At 47.2% G+C, this 18,445-nt stretch overlaps 2 protein-coding genes across 4 annotated transcripts in view; both read right to left on the bottom strand.

Moving 5' to 3' along the window:
* AGBL4 (AGBL carboxypeptidase 4) overlaps positions 1-18,445 on the bottom strand; it is a 1,467,749-nt gene that overhangs the window by 201,191 nt on the left and 1,248,113 nt on the right. The gene's annotated exons all lie outside the window — the stretch shown is intronic.
* Positions 3,679-18,445, bottom strand: part of BEND5 (BEN domain containing 5) — a 49,436-nt gene continuing 34,669 nt past the window's right edge. For all 3 annotated transcript variants that reach the window (XM_025288777.3, XM_025288779.3, XM_025288778.3), the window contains 2 exons: positions 13,879-14,092; positions 3,679-4,219 (listed from right to left, as the gene is read on the bottom strand). In XM_025288777.3, the coding sequence (XP_025144562.2) occupies positions 4,062-4,219; positions 13,879-14,092 (372 nt within the window). In that variant the 3' untranslated portion in view covers positions 3,679-4,061. The remainder of the gene's footprint in view (positions 4,220-13,878; positions 14,093-18,445) is intronic.

The raw sequence follows: 18,445 nt of genomic DNA, 5'->3' as shown, positions 1-18,445 counted from the left end.
CAAACTAGGCACTACTTTCTCTAGTGTACAGATGAAGCCAGCTTTCAGAAAGCTGCAGGAACTCGCCTCAAGTGAGGTGCCAGGTGTTAGAGTTGGGACCTGACCTCAGATGCATTGAACTTCTAAACTCAAGCTCATTCCATCACTGCACTGGACGCAAGTATGCAGAGAGGCCTTCCGTGGACTGGCAGCCCTGTGCGTTGGCCCCACAGCTGGCCAGGTGGCTTACCCAACTGTAGCTTGATGTCCAGTCACTGGGTGGATGTCTGAACTGATGCCTATACATTTCATGGAGGGAAATATGTTAAACAGAAAGGGAAGGATATAAACTTGATCATACGCTACGACCATAGGTATGTAGAATACACGTTTATACGCTTGAATGAAGGACTAGAAGAAATACATCACAATGCTTGCATCTGTGCAATTTGGAATGTTTCCCCTATTTTCCCAAAGATTTCTATAAAGTGGTTTTCATTTCTTCATAATTTCCAAAAAAGTCATAATTTAGAAATGCATCTAAGAAACCCATGGGCACAAAACAGTCACTAATACTGTTATTTACCTCATCTAGAAAGTAAAATTAAGCCACATCTTTCTGTTTGGTTTGGCAACAGAGAACTTGCGGCTGGGATTTCTGAAGACAGGGCCCAAACCTCATCAATTCAGACTCTGCCAACTCAGGATCGACTGTTCTGTCCTGCACGCTCACTGGCCTGTCACAGGAGGCAAAGGGAACAGTCTAAGTGTAAAAGCAAGGGGAAATCACTGACGCCTACACTGAAAGTCACCTTCTGCATCATGTCCACAGCATTTGGTGAGCATGGAAGCGTAACTTTGGACAAAGTTTGTGGGTAGATCCTCAGCTATTTAAGAGGAAATTTATTCTGTTTCAAATATTGCCAGGCACTTTAGAAGGCGCATGTCTTTTTACTTAGGAAACATTCTTGCTCTTTTATTAAAGCAGGACTTCCAATGAGCTTACTAGACTGGTGTTATTCAAAACTGGCCTGGTGTGTGGTGTGCATATTCAGTCATAACCAACTCTTTGCGACCCCCTGGACTGTAGCCAGCTAAGCTCCTCTGTCCATGGGATTTCCCAGACAAGAATACTGGAGTGGGTTGCCATTTCCTACCCAGGGAATCCTCCCAACCCAGGGATAGAACCCGTGTCTTCTGCATTGGCAGGTGGATTCTTTATCATTGAGCCATGGGGGCAGATACTGGCAGTACTGTTAAAATACATGTTTCCAGCTCTATCCCAGATCTACTGAATCCAGCTCTCTAAACCAAAGCCCAGGAATCTGTATTTTAAGTACCTCAGCAAATTCTTAAGATTGGGCAAGTTTGGGAAACTCCCTGCTACACGAAATGAACTTGAGCTTTGTGTATGTATTTGAATGTAATGAAACTGTAGATCCCCATGAATGGTACTATCATTTCCCATGTCTCCAAATGGCTTGAATTAATGAGACCAATTTCCATTGATTGGTTACTGATGTTGGGACTCTCCTAAACATGCTCTGAGATTACATGGCTAGATTCTCAGCCCAGACCATAATATTCCACTCAGCTTTCAGTGGCAATAAAAGGGCAGATTTTGCCCAGATCTGGATTCTGACTCAGCCCCACTACTGACAAGTCTGAGACCCTGGCCAAAAAGTTATTTAACCTTTTCTGAGTCCATTTCCTCTTTTGTATGAATGTAAGAACAGTGGCCCTGCCTTCATATAAGAGTCACAGTGCAGCAGGCGTACAATAGGTGCTCAAGAAGTCTCAGTCTAACTAGGGTATAAAACACCCGCCCCACCCATCCAGATTCCCCATCAGAAAGAGCTCTTAAGTCCTTTCGTGTCACATCCATGTCTGATTTTATTCTGCCTTACAAGCTAAGGATCAATAACATCTGCATGGCTCTTTGAGACTCATTTCCCAGATATTAACCAGCTCCTTTTCCAGATATTACCCAGATTACTTCCCACAACAGTGCTGAGTTAGGAATCATTGCCTCCCCTTGAGAAGAAATGAGCTCCAGAAGGGTCAAGTGACCTTCTGAAAAGTGGGAAAGTCACGACATGAACTCAGACCACACAGTCTCTCACAACCCTGTTCTGTCTCTGATGTATAAGCTGTACATTACCTAAAGCACTTCCACGTCACAGCATTTTAAACATATATTTCCGTGACTCTTGCCACACTCTCAACCTAAAAGTACCTTTCAGCAGGTATCATATCATATTGGTCTGTGTAGGGAAACGCATGGAGGCTCTCAGTGTTTGTCATGCTTAGGGAGGAAAGGGGATAAGCTCAAATATGATGTATGCTTTTCCCCAGCCTCTCATGCATTCCACATTACTAATGCCCAAGCTGCCCCCACCATTTAAATGAACACATCTTAATAACAAGAATTTACTGAATTCTACTAAGTGTCACAAACTCTACTTACTTAATCAATTAACTTATGCTAGACACTTAGAAAAGTCCTGGCACATATTAAGTATCTGTTATTGTTGTTATTATTATTTAATTATCCACAGAGCCTGTGTGGTATGCATTATTTTCCTCATTGTACTGGCAAGGACTTTGAGAAGTTAAGTGCATGGTTCAAGATCACATTGCTAGTCTGTGGAGAGCTGGGAAAACACCATAAAAGGAAATTCACACTTATACAACCTATTAGCAAGCATATAACATTTCATGTTAGAGAGAATTATTTTATGTACTAAAATAAAACTTCTCATAAAGGTAGCCACATCCACTATTCACCCTAGTGACCCTGAGCCTTTGCTTATAGACCACCAATGATCTAATAAGGTTTAGTAGATAAAGCATTAGAGAAACCAGATGCCAAAGTTTTCCAACCAATGTCTAAAAGTCAATAACCAGAAATGACTGCCAATATTTATTGAGCAGCACACACACACACACACACACACACACACACACATATGTGTGCATGCATATATATATGTGTGTGTGTGTGTGTGTGTTGCTCAGCTGTGTCCGACTCTTTGCAACCCCATGGACTATATACATTCCACGGAATTCTCCAGGCCAAAATAGTCAAGTGGGTAGCCATTCGTTTCTCCAGGGGATCCTCCCAACACAGGGATCGAACCCAGGTTTCCCACATTGCAGGTGGATTCTTTACTGGCTGAGCCACCAGGGAAGCCTGATGCTGACTTCATAGGCACAGGCACTACAGAAAGGAAGTGTAAATCAACAAGAAGATCAAATGTGGCTTGCTTGATTGTGCACCAGGCACTTTAGAGACACAGGTACTGAATGAGGTACAAATTATGCAACTTGAAAGATCACTTGAGATACAAGATAGGATAAATGAACTGACACCAGGTGATGTTGCCTCCAACTTCCTGAAGGTGACCCTGAACCACATCTAAATTACCATCCCCTCACACTCTTTTACAGATTGACTCAAATTATCAGGGGAGCTGAGTCTCAAATCACATTGAGGGAGAGGTGACTGGACCTAGATCTGTCCTCTAAGGTAAGAGAAAGTAATCTGCTTCAAGACAGCCCTTCAGATCTGCAGACAGAAGTTATATCCATTATGAATTTTCTTTCCTTCAGCCTGAATGTTCTGCCCCTCAAAGGACACTGGTCACATCCACTGTACACTTAATATCCATCCTTAAATAAATGAGGATAAAGATTGTCTACAGCAAAGAATTAATGAAGCTTTATTATAGAACAAAATAGAGGAACAAAGATAGAAGTCCTTGAATGGTAAAAATATCAGCTCAAATTCTTGGCCGAGTGATAGGCAACTCAGAGTCACTTCATCCCCTTCCAAAAGGACAGGATTTTCACCATCCCCGGAATAACTCTGGTGCCAGGTTGCTGCCTGAATCTCAGCAAATCCATCTGCGGTCTTTGGAGTGAGAAGTCCAAGTTCAGAACAGGCCGGCTGACCCCAGAACCCTACTGGCTCCTGGCCCGCACACCACCATGCATGGTGGGGTCTGATCTGGACAACACCATCGCCCGCAAATCACACGCCAAGCAAGGAAAACGAGAAGGCTTTATGAAAAATCCAAAGTTTATTGCAAATTGTATTTTGCTTCCCTTCGTTCTTCATTTTTACAGGATTTATTGATATCCATGATTTTTTCACAGATGTACTTGTTGACTTTGGAGAGTCTCTGTGCAATTTCAGTTTCATCCACAGTTTCTTGTGCTATTCTGTCGTACAAACACTCTAGACAGGGAAAAGAAACAAGAAGGCCAAGGATTAATGGTGCATTCAAGTACATATCTTTACGGAAGAGAAAGGAAAATGTGCCTCCTGACATACTTCCAAAGTACCAATTCACATAGCTGGCATGGCTGCCTTTTAAAATTTTCAACACAAAATGTACTGAGAAAAGAGATCTACACTGTAAATTTATACTTTAAAAACAAAGATACAATGCCTATGTGCCCACTCCCCTGGTTAATGGGGTCCCTCTGAAGCTCCCAGACACTCCTCCCCCATCCTACCCTCTCCTTGTCCTCACCAGAGGTAACTGCTCTCCTGAATTTCTTTTTCATGTTAACACATACGCACACATCTTTATGCAGATGGTGACTGCAGCCATGAAATTAAAAGACACTTGCTCCTTGGAAGAAAAGCTATGACAAACTTAGATAGCATATTAAAAAGCAGAGACATTACTTTGCCAACAAAGGTCTGTCTAGTCAAAGCTATGGTTTCTCCAGTAGTCATGTATGGATGTGAGAGTTGGACTATAAAGAAAGCTGAACACAGAAGAATTGATGCTTTTGAACTGTAGTGTTGGAGAAGACTCTTGAGAGTCCCTTGAACTGCAAGGAGATCAAACAAGTCCATCCTAAAGGAAATCAGTCCTGAATATTCATTGGAAGGACTGATGTTGAAGCCGAAACTCCAATACTTTGGCCACCAGATGCGAAGAACTGATTCGTTGAAAAAGACACTGATGCTGGGAAAGATTAAAGTCAGGAGGAGAAGGGGACGACAGAGGATGAGATGGTTGGACGGCATCACCGACTTGATGGACATGAGTTTGAGTAAGCTCTGGGAGTTGGTGATGGACAGGGAAGCCTGGTGTGCTGCAGTCCATGGGGTCGCAGAGTCGGACACGACTGAATGACTGACACATCTTTAAATAACATATCTACTCTTCCCCTGTTTTGAACATTTTACAAGTGTCTCCCTACTCTGTATATCCATCTGACTTTCTTTTTTTCCACTCAGTGTTGAGAGCTACCCATGCTGAAGTGTGAGTGCAGCTGCAGGTCATTTCTTTTCACTGATGAGTAGTGTTCTATTGTCCGACTAATCCACCACTGACTGACCCACTTTACTGTCAGTGAATACTTGGATTGTTTGCTGTGTTCTGCAATTACAGACACTTAGGCTGTGTGTCCTGGGGCAGACGGACAGGAAATGCCCAGTACGGGCCTTGGCTGGACCTGCCCACTGTTAGAGTGTATGCATACTGAATTCTGAAGGCTTCCTGGTGGCTCAGCGGCTCAGCTGGTAAAGAATCAACCTGCTGACGCAAGAGACGTGGGTTCCATCCCTGGACTGGGAAGTCCCCCTGGACTAGGAAATGGCAACCCACTCCAGTATTCTTGCCGGGAAAATTCTCTGAACAGAGGAGCCTGGTGGACTACAGCCCATGGGGTCACAAAGTCGGACATGACTGAGTGTGCACAGACACACACACACAGCCCATGTGACCCCATGGGCTGTAGCCCACCAGGCTCCTCTGTTCAGAGAATTTTCAGGGCAAGAATACTGGAGTGGGTTGCCACTGAACCACCAGGAAGCCCTCAAAGTTCAGTATGCATACATCTTAACTGATCGTTAAGGTTTCGGCCACCTGGTGGGTGTGAAGTGGTGCCTCAGGGAGGTGATCACTAATGAGGCTGAGGACGGCCACTTGCACTGACTCGGCCATTTGCCGAGATGAGGCAGAGAGTGAGCCCCAGACGGGACCTGACTGGAACCTCAGGGTGGCCTACTTCCTAGCACGGGGACCTGAGGCAAATCATTGCCCTAGATTCCTCACCTACTCAACAAGGATAAGAAACCACATGTGATCTGTTTTAAGGCTGCCATGAAGGATGTGATACAAACATTTTGCAATTTGCAAGATTTTGTCACACTGTAAGGAACACTATACCTGTAAGGGGTTGTCATAGTTATTTTATGTATATGCCGTTGTTTGCTCCCAGGGTCTAGCACAGTGCTTGGCACAGGGGCAAGAGTAAGTAAATGCCTGTTAAATGAATAAATGGAGGCATGAATGTTTTTCTAAGGAAACCCGAGGGGACATGATAATTCTGCACATAAGGGGACTATGGCTGTGAGTGGGAATGAACCACTGGGTATGTAGTCCTGAGCAAGATTTTTAATTTTGTTGCACCTGATCCTCCTTGTCTATAAAACAGGAATGGCAACCCAGTCTCGAGGAACTGCTATGCAGGATGAGCAAAGTCTTCCCTGGAGGAGGAGATGGCAACCCACTCCAGTATTCTCGCTTGGAAAATTCCATGGACAGAGAAGCCTGGTGGGCTACAGTCCATGGGGTTACAAAGAGTCAGACAGGCCTGGGCACACACGCGTGCACACACATAAAGTCTTGTCTACCAGGCCAGCGCACAGCAGGCAATCCAGTCAGTGGTGCAGAGCGTCAACACCGGCAGAAACGATGGAGACTAACTTGTGCTAACTCCTCCACCCACGTGAGACAAGACCGAAGCCTGGAGAGCAGGTAAGTGTGGGCACGATCCCCCGTGGTCTCTGCACTGAGCCCTTCCCTGGGGACACAGCCAGCCTGCCTCCTGCTGCCACTCAGACTGCTGGTGTGTGTGCTACAGGCCTTCTTTCTCTGAAGCACGTCTCCTCCCTATGGAGAAGGGTTTAGAAGCTTTCAGCTGACCTTCACTGCTTCCTGACCAACCTGCTTTGTCTTGTGCTGGCCTTTCCACGGGGACTGAGACAAGAAGGCAGGCAGCCTTGTCCCTCCAGTTCTACCTCTGCTGACTCCATTTCCCGCCCCATTACAGGCTGGCCCACAAATCAGTCTTTGCTCATCTCCTCCCCAATTACCTTGGCCTCATCCTTCACCTGACTAAATCCCACTCATTCTTCTAGATTCATTCATCTTGGAATCTCCCAGGTTGAGCCAGAGACCCCACTCTGCCTGCATTCTTGGTGCTCCCTGACTCATCTGGCTTGTTCTCTATCAAATCCCTGACTGCAGTCTAATAAAACTGTGACCACACTGTCTCTCTTACAGACTAGAACCCCCTGGGGGTTCCCTCTCCAGCCCTGGGTCAGGGTAAGGCAGACAATTGCGGTAATGTTGCTGGAACCTGAACCAAATGAGGGGTGTGTCCTGTGCAGAGGACTGTCTCTAAGTTCAGGGGCTTGAATCTGGCTCTAACCCTAGTTGCTGGGCCACCCTGAGTGGGAACCTCCCTGGGTCTCAGTCTCACGGTCTGAAAGCAGGTCAAATCCGATCATCTAAGGAGATTCTTCCAGCTCCAGGGCTCTAGTTCTCTGGAAGGTAACAGGGTGGGTGAAGAGGAAAAGGAGAGAGGAGGGGGCAGGGGAGTGGGTGTGCTGGCCCCGAGAGGCCCCTGCATGAGTCAGAGAAGAGGCAGATGGAGGAAGGTTTTCAGCGGCCTCCACAGAATACCAATCACTCTTGTTTCCTGGGGGTAAGAGCACTGAATGGCCCCCGAGGTTGATTAAAAGGCTTTCATTAGGCTCCAGATATTAATCACCTGCAGTTGCCGGGAATGTCTCCCTCTGCGAGGGAGCATTTGAGATTATTGCTTAATTAACAAGGTTTATAACAGCGTTAATGTGTCCTATTAAAAAAGTTATAAAAATTAACCAGAACTCAATGCTGTGGCTCATTTGAAAACTCAGACAGTCTGCAAAAGGTCATTTGACCTTAATAAGGGTTTAACTGTCATTCTGGAGCTTGTCATTACAGCGAGACGCCCCTCCAGCCCTCCTGCTCTCACTTTTCTAAAGTGATGTCAGTGTTCACCCCATTCCCCAGCTACCTGGTGAAGAATGACTTTCAAACCAAAGAGAAGACAAAATCCTCACCAACCCTGTGAGCACCAAGGCTTTTGTCATTTTGACATGTCCAACGTGAGTAAATGCAATAAAGTCTTACAGAACAAACAAACAATTTCAGTCCAGAAGACAGCCTGCATGGGAGGAACCAGTCAAATGCAACCTTAAATAATTAGGCTAAAAACGGTGAGTGCATGCTGCGACGGGAGACAGACTTTAAACCTGCTGGGCTGTAGCTAAAACAACAACAACAACAACAACAACAACAACCTGACATGGTGCTTCAGTAAGACAAGGAACCTCTGGAGGCCCAGGGAAGCCTGAAAGCGCGCCTCAGCTCAGCTCTGGTCGAACCAGATGTATGGCCTTGGGTAAGTCAATTTCCCTCTTATTCCCTGGTATGGCAAGTATTATGGGCTCTAAAGGGTTATTTGACCAGGTACCTAGGAGGCAAAGAGACAGAAGACGACAGAGGCAAGCACAGGGTGCCCTAGGACTCACAACAGAAGTGTCCCCTACCCTGAGAGGTCAGGGAAGGCTTCCTGCAGGAAGGTTCTCCTAAGCACCCTTGGGCAGTGAGTAACAGCTGGCTGGGCAAAGCAGCACAGGTGTTAGGTGGGCAGTCTGACCTGTGCTTCTGGTGCCAGACATAGCATCTGCAAATTCCCTAATGTGAGAGAGGACAAGGCTTGTTGGAACACAGAGGCTCATTATAGTAAGAACTTAACAGTTCAAGGGAATATGCTAAAAAAAATAAGCTGGAGCTCCAGGCCAGGGGCCAGATTATGAAGGTGCTTTTATGACACATTAAGAAGCTTCCCAGGTGACTCTGTTGCTACTGCTAAGTCGCTTCAGTCGTGTCCAACTCTGTGCGACCCCATAGACGGCAACCTACCAGGCTCCCCGGTCCCTGGGATTCTCCAGGCAAGAACACTGGAGTGGGTTGCCATTTCCTTCTCCAATGCATGAAAGTGAAAAGTGAAAGTGAAGTCGTTCAGTCGTGTCGGACTCTTCGCGACCCCATGGACTGCAGCCCACCAGGCTCCTCCATCCATGGGATTCTCCAGGCAAGAGTTCCTGGATTGGGAAGATGCCCTGAGTAGGAAATGGCAACTTGCTCCAGTATTGTTGCCTAGAAAATTCCATGGACAGAAGAGCCTGGTGGGCTACAGTCCATGGAGTCTCAAAGACTGAGCATATATAAGAAGTTTACCCTTTAATAATGGGCACCAGGTGTCAGGGTGGTGGTAACAGGATCATACTTGGGTTTAGAACGATCACTCTGATTAAATATAAAGCAGCTGGGGTAAGGCAGGGGCGAAAAGAAAGCGGCAATGGGTATGGAGAGAAGCAGATGGTTTAAAAGGTATTTAGGGGCAGAACTGATGGAGAGTGAGCTGAACAAGGAGTGCGGAATGAGGCATCCCTGGGTCCCTGGCAGGTGGTGTTGTGTCCTTCATCATGACTGTGAACACACAGGGCAGAGGCTCTGGGGGAAGGAAGAGGCGAGCAGTGAGGGCTGTAGATGTGCAGCTGTTATGTGGACATCTGGGAGGAGGTGACCAGTGGCACCCAAATGTATGGATCAGGAACCTCAAAGTGTAAACTGAGGTCAAATATATATTTGCCATCAGTCACTGATTCAACAAATATTATTAAGCACTTACAACATACTGGCCCTGAGCAAGAATCTCATAAAGCTCATATTCTCATGGGGGTGGGGAAGAAAGACAGTCATCAAGCAAATAAATAAATAAGAAATGCACTGCAGACTTTAGGGAGGGTGATGTGTTAAAAGAGTGATGGCAAGGCTACTTCATCAGCTTGGACAGTTGGAAGTCGAGGACGTGGACTCGGAAGTCAAGGCCTCTCTGAATGACACGGAGGCAGAGTGTGCAGACCAGATGAAGTGGGGACAGGAATGAACTGGGAGAGGGAGGAGGCTGGAGACGGAGGAGAGGGCAGGGGGAGAGGAGCCCACAACAGGGACAAGAAGCCACAGGCAGGAGGAGACTTGAGCGGACAGGATGGGTTTCTCAGCAAAGGAAGAGAGGTCACATAGGCTGGGGAGGAGGTGGAGTCCTGCCCACCTGGAGTGAAGAGGAGCCGGAGGGAAGCTTGGCAAGGACAGACTAAGCAGAGGGCTGGAGCGGAAGCCAGACCAGACGGCAGGGGCATTGCTAGTGCACATGGGCAGTGAGTGTCGACAACTCTTTCAGGAAACCTGGATGTGAAAAGGAAGACATGGCAGCAGCTGGGTGATGCAGGTGGCCCCTTGGGAGTGTTTCGCTTGCTTCCGTAAGAAATGAGTGATCAAAGCATATTTAAGCTGGGAAGGAACCAACTGAGTGGAAGGAATAATGTACTTAGGAAGGTAGGTGGGCTGAAATTTAGAAAGAGAGAATGACCAGTCCCAAATAAGACAAGGCAACTCTTCTTTTGGACATGAGGCATAAAACTGGGTGGGGGCGGGGGAGGGCGGCGGTCCAGGTAAGTTTGTAGATAATGGTGGATCGAAGCTGTGGGATTTCTTTTTCTTTTCTCTGTGAAGGAGGAGACAAGGCCATCTTTTGAAAAAAGAGGTGTGGACTCGCACAGGAAAAGTAGAGAAGCTTTAAAGAGGGTTTGGAAAATTGAGGGAAACTTGGAGGGCGTGGCCTGTGGGGCTGAAGACAGTAAGTCTGTAATGGCCTCAAGCCATACGGCTAAGGTGTTTTCTTCTAGATTGTCCCTTAGTAATGGGGACCAAATCAGCTACAAAGAACATCATGTGAATGGGGTCCAAAGCACATACAAAATGTCTCTGGGTCCACTGGGCAGCCGGGGCAAGGGCTACGATCCGCCCTTACAGGTGGACACATCAAGCGCCTACCTCGTGTGAGCGCTGCACGGGGCCTGCGGAAACAAGAGTAAACAGAACTGGGGCAGCTCAGAGTTAGGGCAAGGCAGGGCTGGGACTCAACCCCAAGCTTATTGACATTCCTTTCCAATTTCCGCTTTCCATCGCCTCGCACTGGGAGCAGTCGGGAGGGGTCTGAAAGTTGATAAGCACTGAAGGATCATGATCTTCAATGATATGACCGTCACGAAGTCATGCTAGCCCTACGGTGCAGCTCAGCAAAGAACGGAAACTTGTTTTCACAACTCAGGAGTAATGATAACCAAACTATCAGCCAAGCAGCCCTCTTAACCATCTGAGAGGTAAGTTTTCAGCTGAGGGCACTGGACATGGGGGGAAAGTGGTTCACAAGAAACTGTGTGAAGAGTCGATCAGGGGACGGCTTGCAGGTCTCAGTGTGGTGTTTTTTCAGCCCTCACTGATTGAGCTCCCAGTGTGTCAGGCCCTGTATGAGGCACGGAGGACAGGGAGGTGAGTTTGACACGGTTACACTAACGTCTGAGGCAGACACGTGGCAGATGACTTTATACCACGGCGTGACAGCGACAGTCGGTCACTGGGAGGCACCAGGCACCTGCTGAGTCACATTCCAACAAGTGTAACAGAATCAGAGGTCGGCCACCCCGTGTGGAGGCAGGGCTGTGTCCCCAGGAAGGACTTTTTCTCAGGATGACCTCCTAAATTAGGCTCCATCATTTCAGACAGTGGGCAGACTACAGGTTACCTCTGCTTGTCTAAAAATAAGTGTCTGCCTAAATCAATTAACCATGAATCAGCCATGCAGGGAGGCAGCTGAGCTCCAGAACAAACCCCAGATCAGAGTCAGCCAGGTGGGTTTCAATCCAGGCTCTGAAACTTCATAGCCACGACTTCCAGTTGGTGACCTAATCTCTCTGTGTATTGAGATCTGGACCTCCAAAATATACCCTACAATTGGCCATTTTTCTCTGTCTCCACTGTTCTGACCTCAGTCTATGGCACCAATGCATCAGCCTCCCGACTGGCTCCCATTCAGTCCCTCCCACCGAAGACTCCATATCATCTTTCTCCTGCAAGAAGAGTAAGTCAAGCTACTTATCGTGGCCTTCATGGCCCAAGACCATCCCTTGCCCACCACCCTGGCCTCAGTCTCCCTGCACTCATGACTCTGCAGCTGGCTGGGGCTTCTTCACCCCTTGAGCATGCTGGCCTTTGAACCTGTTATTTATTCTGCCTCTTTCACACCCCCTCAGAATCACATAGGACTGCCTCTTCCACATACAGTTCCCAGCTCGAAACCACCTCTTTGAACAGGTCTTCTTCACCCACCCCAGCTAACACAGCTACTGTCTCACTCAGATACACATCACAGCCTTTTTCATCAATACCTGAAATGATCTGATTTGTTTGTGGACGTATTTGTTGCCTGCTCCACAACCTGGTACAAGGCCTGTTCTAAATGCACACGCTGACTGGTTGAGTCTTACTTTCTTCACCAAAACCTGGCAGCTGGACACTTAGAGACTAGTGGTTAGGAGTACAGCTTCTGAAGCCAGCCCTCCTGGCTAGGACTCCTGGCTCTAGTCCTAAAACTGTGATCTGGGTAAGTCACTTAACATCTATGTGTCCAGTTTCCACATCAAAAACAGGGATAATATTAGCAGCCAACAGAAGGGAGAGTTATGTGTTATGAAGATTAAATGAGTTAATATGGACCTGAAATATCCTGCTGCTGCTGCTGCTGCTGCTGCTAAGTCGCTTTAGTTGTGTCCGACTCTGTGCGACCCCATAGACGGCAGCCCACCAGGCTCCGCCCGTCCCTGGGATTCTCCAAGCAAGAATAGTGGAGTGGGTTGTCATTTCCTTCTCCAATGCATGAAAGTGAAAAGTCAAAGTGAAGTCGCTCAGTCGTGTCTGACTCTTCGCGACCCCATGGACTGCAGCCTACCAGGCTCCTCCATCCATGGGATTTTCCAGGCAAGAGTACTGGAGTGGGGTGCCATTGCCTTCACCTGAAATATCCTAAGTGCTCAGAATAATTAACGATTATTATATTCTCTCTGCTCCCGTGTACTTTCCTGTCTCTGTAATTTGCATTATTTGTACTGTAACTAGCTTTTCTGTGTTCACTTTCGGCATGAGACTCTGAGCTCCTTGCAGATGGAAACTGTGTCTTAGCCCTTTCTAAGTCCTCCATACACAGTAGAGTCTGGTAAAGAATAAGAGCTTAGTGAACAAATGGAGAACAGGTGGGAGAGACAGAAGAGAGAAAGAAGGAAGAGGAAAGAAAGAAGAGAAAGGAAGGCAGGAGGGAAGGAAAATGAGAGTCCAGGTTAGAGCTCTACCTTTGGGGAAACAGGCAAAGAGACAGGGAGTCTCTCCAAACCCTCCCAAACCCCAGAAAAGAAGCTCAGTCTAGCAACCTTCGGCTGGTCTTCATCTCACTAAGTGCTCCAGGCACGATGCTAGGACCCCCAGGAGCTGGTGTCCTAGCCTTGACCTTCACTTGCTCTACACAGCAGCCTCCTTTCCCAATCCCACACCTTTGTCCCAAGTACCTCTCTTTAAACATCTGCGTCTCCAGGTCTGGTGGACCCTTCAAGGCCCGCTTCAGTGACCCACTTCCCAGGGACCCTCCCTGATTTTCCAGCTAGGGGTCTCCTGCCCTCCTGAGAACCCCCTTCTGTGCCTCTCGCATGTGAGCTCCTTGAACCGCACTTGTGTCTACAGCTCATTTGTCCTGTTAATGTGAGCTTGCCTAGGACCAGGTCCATATCTGTTCCTGTATTCCTGTGCCCAGGCCAGGGCCTGGCACGGGGAGGCTTCAGCAGGTGTGTTGAACTGAAACGTGCCCCATGCATTCCTGACAGGGTTGAGGGCAGGATCTCAGTCACTGCATCTCCAGTGCAGGACTCACCTCTGACGATGCTTAGTTTGTGAGGCGAGAGGGGTGGCTTAGGGACTGCATCTTTCTTTTTTTTTGTGGCAACTCCTGTGACGCTTCTGTTCTTCAGAACATCTGTTCCCCAAATCATGACTGCCAAGTTCTTCGTGTACTTGGAATCTCCTTGGGTGACTTGCAGCTGGTGCCATTTCTCCTCATCAACCCAAATCCCGCTTCCCAGATGGACCTGAAAGGGATAAGAACGCAAGCGAGCACCTGTTTAGTCGGACAGGATGGTAGCGGGAAGCTTTTCATGTCCTTTTAAAAGACAGTGCTGCACAACTACGAGAGATCTGCTCCATAAATACTAACTACCTTTCTTTCAGGGAAATAAAAATACGCATTTACTGAACACCCGTAATGCGCCAGGCCTTATGCTAGTGCTTTGTATTTACTCTCGCAGATCTTCACAGCAACCCTGGAAGGAAGGTGCTGGGACTCTATTTTCATTTCAGGTAGAAAAGCCAGGTTGGGAGAGGTGCAGCCACTTTTGAAAAGTCACTCAACTATGAAGTTGCAGAGTGGATTTATGTGGTCCGGGTGGGGCCCTCTAGGTGACTCCAGGGTGTGGCAGCCACATCCGCTGGAGTGGGGAGGGAAAACTGCCCAGGTCCTGCCACTAGCGGAGTGTGTATGCATGTTCTTTCTGTCTCTGGCTTCAGTTTTGGGGAGCTGAGCAGGGAGAGTTAAGATTTCAGCTAAGTTCCTTCTGGCTCAGAAAACCTATGATTTTAACAAATTAAACACAACCACTGTGTCCCTGGTCTGATTCTGACGGCACACAGAACAAAACACAACCTTCTGCTCCTTATAAGGGAAGCGCTCAAAGTTTCAGAGTAGAGTCCATAAACGCAGATGTCCCAGAATAATCTAGCAAGGAGCTTTGAGATTTCCTTTTCCTTTCTGGCTCTTTCAACAACTTAAAAACCATTTGCTGATGTTAATCATTTAAAAATGAAGTTCTGACTTTGACCTTGCCATTCATGCTGCATTTCTACCAAGTCCACGGAGGGTGGACGTGGCCTCTGTGGGGACAGTGGGAGAGGCAGCCACTGATGAGTTAAATTTTCTGAGGGGACTGGAAAGTCCCTGCCAAGGTCCTTGTCTTCAGAGACCGTCAGTCGTGGACCTTGCATGGTCAGGAGATATCCTGGGAGAGTCCCGGTCTGAGAGACACCCAGACTGATGGCAGACCAGCAGGACTCAGGGTTCAGAGATATCTGAAGAGCTCTCTCCTGAAGATCGACTTGGAAAGCACAGTGGGCATGCACAGATGGGCAGACAGGTCAACCAGCAACGCTTCTTCCTTCACCAATAACTGGTATTTTTAGACCATGAACAAGAAAAAATAGAGCAACACAGCCCACCCACGAATGTCGGTAGGTAAACAATCTAACATTGCCACATCCAACTTCACTTCCTTTTGCTCAAACGATCATTCAGACCCCTGCAGGCACCATATCAGATAACCAGATCCACCTGGCCTCCCTGTGCTGCAAACCTCAGTGCTGCAACTCTGCTCACACAGCTCAGGAAGATAAGCAGCCCTTGAGTGGGATGTGTTGGCCTGGGGCCGCTGGGCAACATCCACCCCAGGTCGAGTCTGGCCTTTTCTCTGCAGCCTGAACAGCAGGTGGGCGACTGTGTACCAGATCAGGCCTGCTGGCGACTAGCTCCCTCCTGCTCCCTGTTGGACCCCAAGTCACCTCCCTGGATAATTCTCTGTGGCTACCCATGCAAGCTTCCTGAGATAGGAGAAAACAAGGGATGTGAATTAGATTAAACACCGAAACAGAAACCCTTGGAGATGAAGGGCAACTTCCATTTTCCAAAGGTCTTTGCTCTTTTCTACTCAAGCCTTGTTTTCCTACAACCTTTCAATTTGTTGTTCTTTAAAGAGAGGTGGTAGTCATCTTGGTCAATGTTCTTCTACAAGAGAAAGAGGACACTAATATTTCTTTGAGTACCCATTACGAACTAGGTATTCCACTCTTAGTTATAAACATAATGACCTTAAGAGATGGAAATAAGTAGAAATATTTACAGATAGGGACAGAGATTCAGAAGGACTAATTAATTTTCTTAAGACATACTATCAGAAAATTTTGGAATCAAGGTTCAACTGTAAACCTGTATGACCCTGCAGCCCACACTCTCGCGGCCTCCTGCTGCTGCCAGTGTCATGGTGGTGCTGACACGGTGGAAACACAGCAGGTTTGTGTCCATCTGCTTTCCTCCTGGGCCTCCCTCTGCACCTGCCCGGCCACTTTGCCGGCCAGCACCCACTGTGGGCCACACTGCAGTCAGGGAGACCTGGAGAAAAGCCACTGCCTGGCCTTCCTGTCCCCAACCCCTGCTCCGACCAACCCACGCTGTAAACACAGCCAGATCAATTCCCTAAATACAGCTTTCCTTCTTTGACTAGATGACTTCTGCAGTCTTTCAACTGTGTTTTTATGTTAACCCTCTGGAATCTTGAATGGCCCCCTGTTTTCTGTCACATCAAATGCAACGTCCTCAGTTAGTTTTAAAGGTCCTCTAGAATCCTGTTTCCATTCAACCTATTAAACATAGCATGTCTACCACTCAACGATGTCCCTAAACTCACTCATTTCCTCCTGCGTCCAGTGTCTGGTGACAGAAAAAGGACAGGCTCCAGAGTCTCCTCTCTGTGTGAATCTGAGCCCTTCTACCCACCAGCTGGATATCTTGGGCTAGTCACTCTACCTCTCTGAGCCTTTCTTTCCTCAGCTGTACCTGAGGCAGATCACCACCTGAATAAAGAGCTATTCTGAAGATAAATGAGATAACATGCGGACAGTATCAGGAGGGTAGTGCAAACCCGAAACTGTTACTTTTGCTGCCTTCTTTCCCCTATCATGTCTCTGTTCATGCCTCTCCCTCACCCAGGGATGAGAACCTTCCCTTACATCTCCTTAGCCTGATAAGCTTTTAAACCCCAGCCCCCAAAGAAAGAAAACCTCCTTCACTACTCTTGGGCTAAGTTCTACCCACTCTGAATTTCTAACTTACTAAGAGCCCTCACTACCTTCGCAGTCCATCTCCATGGGGAGAGGTCCAGGCTTTGCCTCTTTCATCCCCTACAACATGGCTCAGACTAGTCTGAACACAAAGCTGTAAGAAACTGATGCACATATTTAATATGTCTTAATGGCACTGGCTTTCAGTTCAGATGAGCTGCTGTTCCTTGAAGAAGAAAATATTTTCTGACATGCACTCGAGTACAAGGCCAGCTACGCAGCACAGAAAGAAACAGCCCTGGGTAAGACTGATCACAGGAACAGGCTGGGGCACTTGGGACAAGGGTTCCTGAGGTCAACAGAGCTCAGGGTCACCTGGAGCAAAGCCCCGCTTTCAAGGATGCAGCAGAACAGACTGGAAAGAGCACCAGCCTGAGAGCCAGGTGACCTGGCTTCTAGTTCTTGCCTGCCTCTGCTCTGGTGTACAGCTGTAGATGAGCCCCTCTTCTGGATGCATTTCCCCATCCACTCCGTGTATAAATTATACTATTTAAACTTTGATGGTCTTTGAAGCTTTATGATTCAATGAGTTTTTGAAATAAAATATCTTAAGACAAAGAAAAGAGATGCGCTTGAGCCAAATCAGAAAGTAACTTTTATGGCAAACCCTTATTCACATAAACCACAGTTCACTATTGGACCGAAATGTTAGCCTTAACGCTTTCAAGGGAGGTTATTAAAACATGGCATCTGGTAGGATGGGACTTGATCAAAGAATGCCTTTGTGAAATGTTTCAGAGGACAAAACTAGTTTCCGACTAGGAAACAGATCTCATTCCCATGCTCTGCGCATCACAGAGATCGAGGCAGAAAGAAGGAAGGGTCTGAAACGACAGCAGAGCCAAGAATAATAATGACTACTTCTGGGATGCGGGGGATTGCTGTTCCAAGCAAGCTGCTGTGTGTGTGTTTCCAGGGTGTCTGCTTCCTTCCCCTCCCTTCATCAATTCCTTTGACTATGAATTGGTGGAAACAAAAGCCAGTTAGTTTTATAGCAACATATTGACCATAATCAATGATAAAACAAACTCGGCACTTTCAAGACTGGTTGTGCAGTGTGAGTATGAAAAAATCAAATGACATTTGAGAGACACAATTTCCTGGAGAGAAAATGATCCTTTCGAAAGAGACCCTCATAATGCCCAGAAACTGTCCACCAGTCTTTAAAGCAAGAGAGAAAGAGATTTCTCTTAGAAGCTACTTTAAGAAAAAGTCTGTAGTCATTTCACTATGTGATTGTGCCTGGAAAGAAATCAACGAAGACAGAAAAGTCTTTTCTTCATCTCTAACTGCTGAAGGTTCACCAAAGTTAGATACACAGTTTAAGTCATTTTTAATGACTATGGAGAGCATTAATTTGATCCTACCTGGCACAGCTAGAGATGCTGAAGCCCAGAGAAGGGAAGCCCCCACTCAGAGTCACACAGGTAGGGCAAAGAATTAAGCTTACACTCGGGCTCCAGGCTGCCTACTTCCACTCTGTCATGCCACCTCTTCCC

This window comes from Bubalus bubalis, chromosome 6 (genome assembly GCF_019923935.1).
Source record: "Bubalus bubalis isolate 160015118507 breed Murrah chromosome 6, NDDB_SH_1, whole genome shotgun sequence".
In the NCBI taxonomy this organism is placed as follows: domain Eukaryota; kingdom Metazoa; phylum Chordata; class Mammalia; order Artiodactyla; family Bovidae; genus Bubalus; species Bubalus bubalis.
Note: the sequence above shows the minus strand (reverse complement) of the source record. Positions and strands in the feature narration are given on the sequence as shown.